This window comes from Sinohyriopsis cumingii, unplaced genomic scaffold (genome assembly GCF_028554795.1).
Source record: "Sinohyriopsis cumingii isolate HCF-2022 unplaced genomic scaffold, ASM2855479v2 utg002106l, whole genome shotgun sequence".
NCBI lineage: Eukaryota > Metazoa > Mollusca > Bivalvia > Unionida > Unionidae > Sinohyriopsis > Sinohyriopsis cumingii.
The window spans coordinates 334690-345305 of NW_028316131.1; the positions used below are offsets into that span (position 1 = coordinate 334690).

The 10616-nt window shown below is 36.6% G+C and overlaps 1 protein-coding gene across 1 annotated transcript in view; it reads right to left on the reverse strand.

The window, feature by feature from the left end:
* LOC149771139 (transient receptor potential cation channel subfamily M member-like 2) overlaps positions 1–8937 on the reverse strand; it is an 85884-nt gene extending 76947 nt beyond the window's left edge. Inside the window, exon 1 of the mRNA XM_089948814.1 lies at positions 8728–8937. Within this exon, the coding sequence (XP_089804940.1) occupies positions 8728–8937 (210 nt within the window). The remainder of the gene's footprint in view (positions 1–8727) is intronic.
* Positions 8938–10616: the final 1679 nt, after the last annotated feature.

Below are 10616 nucleotides of genomic sequence, written 5' to 3' on the forward strand. Positions count from 1 at the left end.
TTCTTCGAGGCAAGACCGCCTCACTCCCGACACCCTAAAGTTTGCCCTAGAATAGACTTACTAAAACATTCTACTCCAAAATCTCTTTCCCCACGGGAATGTCGATCTAGGAATTAGTTTTCCTTAAATATAGTTTTTCTTGCTTAGTATAAACTTTCGATATTTACCCGCTTTACTATCTTCTTTCCATCATAGACAATGGAATAGTTGTCACATGACTCTTTACTAAATTTCAAAGTAATTTGTTTGCTTGATTATTGCATTGCTAATGGAGTAATACCGCTTACAGAGCCAGTGATGGTGTGTCTCTTTCGATGTGTGCATCATCAACCCATCTATGAAAGATTTGGAATCAATGGAGCAAATATAATATATTTCTTTGAGAATTGTATATTTTAGACCAATGTAAACTTCCCATGGTAACATAATGTTACGACGAAAATTGCAAAGGACATCGCACAATTACCTTTCGTTACCATCTGATGCTTTTACATGACGGTGATTATTTAAAGGGAAATTTTGTGTTGAAATAAAGTACTTCTAAGCGAATGGGTCGTTTGTGGGTGGTGGGAAGAGACGTAGTTGATGACTACAGTAGATATTGCTAGGAGGATCAATTCTGCCCTGTGGAGAAAAAAATATTGATGTACTTTTCGATCGGGGAAAATAGACCACTACCTAATTGTGTTTGTTTGCTGTTTGGCCCTCAGAAGAACAGGTCTAGAGTAGTGGAGAGAAGCCTGTGTTATGACCATCTGTGTGCGTTATGGGTACTTAATGAAGAAATCGACTAGGTATACAAACACCCTGCAAGGTAGGAATATATAATCGTAGCAACATCAGTGACGGAATGAAATAGTTAAAGCTCACTATATTGAGCAAATGATGAATTTATATACTGATTATTTATATTCATTAATTGTTCTGCTATTTTCTGCTGATCTTTTTTCCGGTTCTTTCTGTATTTTTTAAAATCTCTTTGTCCTTCTGTCATTCAGTATACCTATCTGCTATTTCATCTGACTGCGTCTTGTTATTGAATGTTTTGTGCATGTTTTTACAGATTGTGCTGTAAGGCAGGTTACAACAGAATAGGTATAATGCGTAACTCAAACATTGAATGGACGGGTTTGCATATTTGAACTAAAGCATTCCGGAGTAAATACACTAAATTATGTTGTCACTACCGATAAATGTACGTTATTAGCAACTATTCATGTAACATTTTGTTTTCAAAGGCAACGAGTTACAACTTATCATTACGTGGCGTATTTCTTTTGAAATGTTCATGAATTGCTTTTTAGGCAGATGTACCTTAGTCTGGAATGTTTTGTTATTCATGCACGGCCTGCCTTTAGATTTGCACTAAAATTGTCAGCTGAGAGGTTAAGATATCAATTGATCTGCTGAGTTGCATTTATTATCCTACTGGGTTTGTTTATTGAAGGTCTCGTCTGCAGTGTCGTTCTTGCCAAAATAAAAAGAAGAAAATCAAGACGACTAACAGGATAAGAAGACGAAGAGGAATGAAAAAAGCCTGACTACTGTGAACACAGAAAAGAATAAAACAAATCATTATCAGCTAGACTGACTAGATTGCAAGATAATTGCTAATTGCTTCAACAGAGAGAGAGAGAGAGAGAGAGAGAGGAGGGAGATACAGCATGACAAACATTGAGTTTACAAGTAGTTGTAACTTTAAAGTAAGTAGACAATATGCTCAAACTAAGTATAGCCGCTTTGTTAAATGCATTTGAGAATTTTCAAATTTATCTGAATATGTAAATTTCATCCCAATTATCCAAATCGCCATTATTTTCTATCCTAACAGTAAACGACCAAAGCGACAGGCAAAGTTTTGTTTCCCTCGTTATTACTGTCAAGGGCAGGTACAACAAACACCAGCAAGTTGTTGACATTGTCGCTAATGAGACCCATTTTGTTTTCTATTTTGTTCGTTTCCCTTCTTAATTCATTAAAGGGCTGTTACTGCTAACACTAGTTTGTTGGCGCCATGGATGAAGCGGTTTGGCCTCTCCAGGACGTAAAGTTTTCAAGACAAATATACAACGGACGAGCGGAGCGGATCTGTCTGGGAAATAATGGGATGTTAATTACTTAAATTACACAAGTACAGAGCTAGCGTCATTCGCCCGTCAACAATATATGGCTAATATCAATTTTTTAGATGAAATGTTATTATCAACGTCATTGGAATGTCCTCTTAAGACCAATAGCTGCCACAATATAAACAATGCAAGTTTTCATTTTCTGGACTAGTCTTCATTTTTTAAACTTTTTCCGCCAAATCTATTTTCGAGCTTGTTTGATTCAAGCACGCCAGCAGAAAGCAATTTCCTTATCCAATATTGCTCCCTATCGCGGTGCAAACTTTATTACCATTGGCGTTACTGGTTACAAACAGAGGCATGTGGTAAATAGCATTTGATAATTCCTATTCTTCAAAATACTTCTATCCGCAAGGATGAATTGAGTTACATTTTAAAATATTAGTAGTTCAGTAGTGTTGCACATTGTTGTAGTATTTGTTTACAAGTATTCTCCATTCCACGATTCTTCTTGATGGTATTTTCATTGTTTTAAATGCCAAGAATGACACAGGTACATTTATCATTGTTTTGCATCCTGCCCTTGAATTGATTTGATTAAAGTGGAAATTTGATTGAAGTTGTCGATAGGCTAGTCTATCATAAAAAACAAGGACACAGACCAAGCAAGCTAAATGGTTTTTTGCGCGTACACCTAACAACTTAAAGTACAAGTTATAGCAGGTATAAAGTGAATTAATTCCTTTGATCTGCCTGAGTGTGGCAGTTTTTTTTTTCTTACAAAGATCAAAGGCGAAATCGAAAGAAAAGAAATATTGTTGTGGAAATATTTAGTCATATTGACTTGCCAACTACATATAAAGCAAACATACTATATTCATTGTATGTTTGTTTTAGACTGAAGTGGATCTAGTACAGTTGACATATAAAGCTTGAATGTTTTAAGAAAGCATGAACTGCAAATCCTAAAATCTGAATGATAACAAAATGTTACGACAAATTGTAAGTGATAATTCACACATAACCTTTCGTTACTATTTGTTTTTTATATCAGTTTGATAAATTCAAAGGAAAATGTGCGTGTGTTGTGGTTACGGGGAAACTAAATGCAGTGGGGTCGTTTGATGATGTGACGAGGAAAGGTAATTACAGAAGAGCATAGTTTACTCTGAGGATAAATTCTGATCTGTGCAGATAAATAAAATAGAAAGATTTCTCCATTACGGAAAATAGACCTTAGATTAATTTTGTTTGCTATTTGGCTAGAAGAATTATAATGTCAGGGCCGGAATCGTACGTTAGGGCTATTTTTATGTGTGCATTTGTGTGTGTGTGTGTGTGTGTGTGTGTGTGTGTGTGTGTGAGAGTTTGTGCGTGCATTACAGCCCAATTGTGATTAATAAATAAAACATTATAAATTAGATTAACTAATACCGCACTATTTTAATAGACCTTATATATTAACAATTATAGTTTTTATATTTTTATGTTTACAATGAACCTTTTGTCTTTTTCAGTAAAAGTATTCGTGCCTTAAACAGCGTGATATAAAACGAGGAACATACGTAAGTGAACACACAGGTCATCAAAAGCACCGTTACATTTCAATTATCTAATTTCTTGAAGACAAAAACTTGTCCATGGTATATTTTACTTACGAAATTGTTGATATGCAACAAGAGCTTTTGAAAGTTTCAACCGACAACATAGCTATAAGAATTCATTTTTTACCTTCGGTGGGCATTGATAAAGATATAAAAAATAAGTCAATAAACATTAAAGAGATAAAAATAAAACACGGCGAAATTGCCAAAAGGAAATTAAAGCAGACATAGACTAAGACATGTTTGAAGATTAAAATGACGGTCTAGTGATGTTAGAATATCTAACAGTGATCTGGTAACCCTAGAAGGGTATGTCGAAAAGGTATGTCCACGTCAAGCCATTGAGTCCATATCCTAGAAACTCTTTGCGATATCGATACTTGAGAAAGTCAAAGGATTGTTTTGAATTTCTCGCTCTCTATGTTTTTCAATATGCACTATAATATATACATAGTGCAGACCCACTAAAGCTGTTGAATTTGGCAATGAATATTTGTATTAGGGTTGTTTTATCTTTTAATCAGCTTTTTAAATTTAGGCCGCAAAAGGTTATGAAAGATTTTTGATAAACTTAAAAAATAACACTTTCAATGAAAAAGCACAATAAATAACAATGTTTCAATTGTGGCTCATGTCTTGCTTTTCTTTTTAAGTTTTCCATGAACACGTGCTTCTTTGTCCTGGGCATTTTACACTGTAGAGGAAAATGCTACGCAGGTATTTTTCCCAAATTACTTTCTCTATAGCAGTGTTTTAAGTCATATTTGAAATAATATCTTTTAGAGTCCAGTATACGTTGAATACTAGGAAAGGTTCGCAACTAATTTTAAACAATATCGTCGTATTATGTTTGATAAGTTTCTTTTTGTTTAAAGCTGCTAAGCAATATAGAAAATAATAGACCGCATTTAGTAAGCGATATATAGAAATGCAAGGTAGCATCATCAGAAAAGGGATCTCTTAATTAGAGGAGAAAATTTTGTTAGATAAAATTACTCATCCTTGATAAGCTATGCTGTATGGGTTTATTGCTTTACGTGGCTTACTGTGTCAGTTTTCTCACCCTGATTTGTACCCTATATAGCCGCTTCAAAAGTTCATGCTATATGTAAATGTAACAAGTTGAACCTGGTTGGGGTCAGATCACAACGAAGACACCAAAAAAAAAAATGATATCGAAAATACGATGTTTATTATTTAGCTATAACGATTATATTTCTGATGGTGGTTTGTCTGCTCGAGTGGTGATAATGGTATGTAACCCAAAGGTTGGAGATAACCTGTGGTGTTAAGATGACACGCACATGATATCTTCAGTTACATCGGTGTCGAATGGTCAAGGAGCGCCTGCCTCTCACAGGTTGCCTATGTTAACCTTGGACCTTTTTGTTCCCTGCAGGCCTGTTGGTCTCCCAACACGAGATAACCACTATCTTCCTCAGAGTAAACGTCAGCACCGACAGCATCACACTAGGTTCAGTTCGACAGCTGACAACACTTACAGCACCAGCGTCTCAACAGCGGCTAACACACACGTCCAACACGGACAGTCACTCGATGGCTGTCTCAAAACCTTCATCACATCACATCACCGACGATACAGTTCAGAATCATCTCGCCTCCAAAAATGACAGCATCGGAAATCTACTGAGTAAACCCGGACAAACACATCGGCACCACATGGTCACAAATAGTTATTCTGCCAAGGGATCATGGAAAGTAATGTGAAGTGGTTTATTTATAAACACTTGATCTTGATGTGACATGTTTGACATTGATATTAAAATCAAGTTGTTGCACAGTGGTAAATAACCGACGTTATTGATATAATTTTGATATCAACTTAAAACAATGCTGTTTACGAGATTCAAAATTTGAAGTTTATGTGTACCATATAGTAGGACCTATATTTAAGATCCGCAGGTTGTATTATTTTCTTATATCTCATGCAGAGGTCATCAAATAAGTAATAATTGAAGGAGAGATATAGCAACTCCTCTACACGAAATCATAAGTTTTCAGGATTCAAAACGATTAATTGCATTGGTCTTTTTATATTCTCTGTATCAGGTTTAAAAACATGGACTCAACTAGTTATAGCAGATTTATCTCGCTTGAGGTAACATTCTTTCAAAAATATACAGTGTCTTAAAATGATGAAGATAATATGAAATTGGTACTAATTAATTAATTGGTATATCTGTACCAATGTCTAACGTCTCTCTCTTAGTAAGAGGTGTGGTTAATTGGATTTGGCAGGCGTTATCTAGAGGATGACCTCCTTCAATATTATATCCCGGTGGGAGTGGAAAGAGAATTTCAACAGAGAACTGAGCAAGACTATTGGGAAAAATTAATGCGATACGAGACCCCTAAGGCAAGAAAAATAACAAATTTGATCAAAACAAATTAATAGCGGCAATTCCAATTCAACTTAAGATATGTCAACAACATTTAATAATAATGTCTAATTTGGATTTATTTCATCATACTAACGAATGGTGAAAAGAGCTAAATGTCCATGACTGATTGAATTGACCGTGTATCAACGTCTTCCTGTGTTCTCGAGCCTTCCTATTCCCTACGCTTCACACCTTTCAGGACTGCCTTAATTCGTCACTTTTTTCTCTGACTTCAGTCTTGAGACTGTCCCGTCTTTCCCCAGAATGCTGTTCCTTAAAGGACAAAATTACCCCATAATCTCTATATATACCACTTTCTACACGTACATAAAATCGCTAACTTAACGTTACTCAGAAGCATACTAGTTATCCACACTGCATACATTCTGAACTAATCCGATGGAGCATCACCCTCGCTTCACAGCAACTGATCATAAATAAACACGTGAGCGGTATATCCAACGTTCCCGTAGCACTTTACCTACGCTACTACATGCTCAATTACTATTGCATAAAATTTACAATATTCTAGGTCACAGCAATCCTTAACTTACAAGATTTAAACATTACAAAATCATTTATATACATATGCGATTATCGTTAACTCACGATAATCAGTATCGTTCTATCAGACAAAGAAAATTATTTCACATAGCCCTATGAAATCCTATAGTATGAAAACTTGCATAGCATGCAATCGTCAATACTATGAGTGAACTAGTAACTGTAAAATTAAAGAGACAAATTGCATAACAACTCTTGTATCAACGTACTTACATGAAATTGAGTAAACGATACATAATATGGATCCTAGTCATATCAAACACGTTTGCATAAACAAACAATCAAAAATAGAAAATTACGTGGAAATTAAAATTGTGTACCTTAATGCTCTATTTCAGAAATTTTGCGTCCTAGCCTATTCTTATAAGACAGTAACCTGGTCCCCTTTTATTGCTTAATGAGGAAAGGACTATTCTTTATAGGCTTCCTTTGGGTCAAACTACTTACTCTCTCTCAAGAATTTTAAGAGTAAAGAATTTCGACCAAGGTCGTCATTTTAAATTCACATTACTTTCAAGGTGTACGTCTTAATTTACTCTGGCCAATCGTAAGCAGCGATTCCTAAATTATCCCAAGATAATAATTTTTTCCGTCAAATTTAGACTTAGAATCTCTGAACTACGATGCATCACAATTTCCCTTTGAAACTGATAGCTTGACATGGGTTCCTATCAAGCGGTTATGGTTGGTGGCTCAAATGTCTGCTTTCTCAGGACAGCGTTGCAATGCCTTTGTCAAATCTCACTCGGTCATAAATACAAGCCTTTCAAGTTTTACCACTGACACGGGGAGAAAAGAAGAAAGGTCGAAATGACTCTTCACAAAGACTTTTCTGGCTTAAATGTGATAACATTTTGAATGCTCTATTCATTCAACTTTAAGGTTCAATACAATATCAAATTCGACAAATTACACAATGAATAAAGTACATATTTCTAAAAAAACGTTTGCTTCTTGTTTATATGAAAAATTCTCTTCGTAGAAGTTTGTGAAATTGTATTGCCTGTAAATAATAGTAAGTCAGTCTGTGCCCCTGTTAGTAACAACAAACTGTGTATCTCAGCATGGAAATTGTTTCCCTTCTTACTACTTTTAAGAACTGGCACAGCCAGTTATGGCTTGTTCAATAAGTCGGTGCCATTATCGACGGTGATAGCTATTGTGTTTTCGTCCGTTCGAATTACTTCTAAAATATGACACAGCTTACAATAATGTCTTGGCGCAATGCATGAAGCAATTGAGCTTGACCAAGATATAACTATTCGAAAGCGAATATCAAGATACAGAGGAAGCAGGTCTATCTGAGAAAGAATATGTGGTCGCTAGTTGACCTTGTGCATTGCTTGCGTCCTTGATTCGTCTCCAATGTGATGCTACCAAATGGATGCTGCGATCAAATGACAACAATTGTTTATGTCTGTTTCGAGAACAAAATCTCTCAAAAAGATAGGCATCAAGCCTACCAATCCCCAAACTACAGATAAGTGTACTTTCTCAATCATTGAGTACTTTTGTTACTAGACAGTAACAACCTACTGGCATAGGCTACAGGCATTTTAAGCATGTCTTGTTCCTGCAACAAAACTGCTCCCAACCCAGATGGGGAAGCATCGGTTCTGATGATAAAAAGTTTACTGATATCAGGGAACTTTAAAATAGGTGCACTAGTCAATTGTTCCCTCAATGCATTGAATGATTTCTCCCGAGATGGTCCCCATAACACTTTATTTAGTTGCCTCTTCTTTGTTCGATCTGATGATGGGCTAGCAATAGCAGCGAAGTTATTAATACATTTCCTATAGAAACCTACCAAGCGTAGAAAAGATCGAGCCTGCGATTTGTTATATGGTTGAGACGATTTCATAACCGCTTCTACTCGCATTTTCCTAACCTCTTCATCCACAGTCTCTCGCGCATTAAATGGAACTGGGTAACCCTTAATCCTAATTGGATCAGATGTACAAAACTTTATTTTTAGCACTACTAGGTTGTGCATCCTGGTCTATCAGTAAAAACATTAGAATACTTTTCTATGAACTTTTTGATCTGTTTAAATTGATCTTTGGGTAACTATGTACTTCCATTCACCTGATCCGAATCTTCTCTTTCACAATGCAAGGGATATTCCAGTGGAGCATCTATCTCATGTTCTCCCATTACCGCGTCATCTTCGATAACCGCTGAACACATTACATTCAATACTCCTTTTTCTAACGTGTCTTTGCTCCTTTCTACAGGTTGTATGGGCCTTATAATGTCCACAGCCACATTTTTGAAAGGTGTGCCGATCAAGGGCATTTGGCCTAAAGGAACACGCGAAACTCTCCCCTTATACACCGTTTTCCGACACACGTCACAAGACCGACAAAATCTATTAACGTCACTATTTACACCAGGCTAATAGAACTCCGCTAATACTCTGCTGGTAGTCTTTCCCGTACCCAGATGACCTGCCATGCTATATTCATAGGCTACCCTTAATACCCGAGACCGGTTTTTTTGAGGTACTATTAATTGCAAATATTTCTTTCCTCCTTGTGTGGTAAACTCCCTATGAATGAACACATTTCCTTTGACAAACTTCGAACTACCCCATCCTTTACAGTGTTTAATGTAGTTAGACCTGACTTTCTCATTAATCGAACTCGTGGATGTGTCGCGCTCCTACTCCCAGAGGAATTCGTCACGCGAGATTCTTTCGATTGATTCGGGGACGGTTAACTTCCGTAACGCGCATTTCTCCCGCCGGGCTTGCGCTCGCGTTTCAACTGCTTGATATAGGGGTGTTTTAAAATCTTTCATAGTTGGCAGACGAGACCTTTCAACATTTCAGATTGTCAAATCTTAAATTGAGTTATCAATACAGAGCGCATCAACTGCTCCGGTTAAGAAAGGGATTTCAATCCTAACTCTTGCAACAGGTTAGCCATCGATCGTCTGATCGAGTAGCATGCAGGGAGTATATATCCCGAGCATTTGTTTATCCTTTACGAAACTACGTTTGATAACTACACCTGTGCAACCATTATCACGTAAAACGATCTGCCTGACCGTTAAAAGTACCGATAGATGTTGATACGCATGCTTTCGGGAACATACACATACTGAATAAAGGAATATCTAAATGAAATCTATCGTAACCTTCTTGATATGTATTGCTACGGCTGCCTTTTGTATGGGACCCTTTCTTTTAGGACAATTTGATTTTACATGGCTCTATTCGTTACATGCATAGCTTGTACTCCTTGACGTCTTGCTTCTCTATTAGATATGCGAATCTCAGCTGGTTTCGGTTTCGCTGTCTCTCTGGGAGTCAAACCTTTAGACTAATTCCAAGACTTATCTTTCGAAACCACGTTTTTAGTTCGACCATGTGCTTCAACAAAACGATCTGCCTGATTAGCCATGTCTTAAACATCTGTGAACGTTTTTTCCTTAAGAAATTGGTTCACCTCCCGACCTACTATACTTAATAACTGATCTCTGAGCAAGAAATCCACTAAACCCTCAGACGTTTTGTTCACCTTAGCTCATTCAATCCAGCAGTGGACGTAATTATCTATTCTAGCGTTAAATTTCCAAAATGTTTCCTCTTTCTTTCCTGTATTATACCTAAACGTTTTCCGGAAACATTGCTCTGTCAATTCATACCGTTTTAGTAGTGCTTCCTTCAGATTGTCGTAGTTAAACATGTCGCTACTAGGGAGTCGCGAGAATACGTAGAGAGCCTTACCTTTTAAAAAGGAATTGAGATGAAGAGCCCAATCATCTCGATTCCATTTTTGGTTATACCGCTCGCACCGATGAAGATAACTGTCCACGTTATCTTTTTCGTCGTCAAAGAAAGGTAATTTAGGGTCTCTTAATTTGCTAGAGACAGAATCTTGTTTGCCTTTTCTAGCGTTTGATAACTCTAATTTTCTTCCGTACTCTCTTTGTTTTGTTTCTCTCTTCCAAGTCTATAACCTCTAACCTTG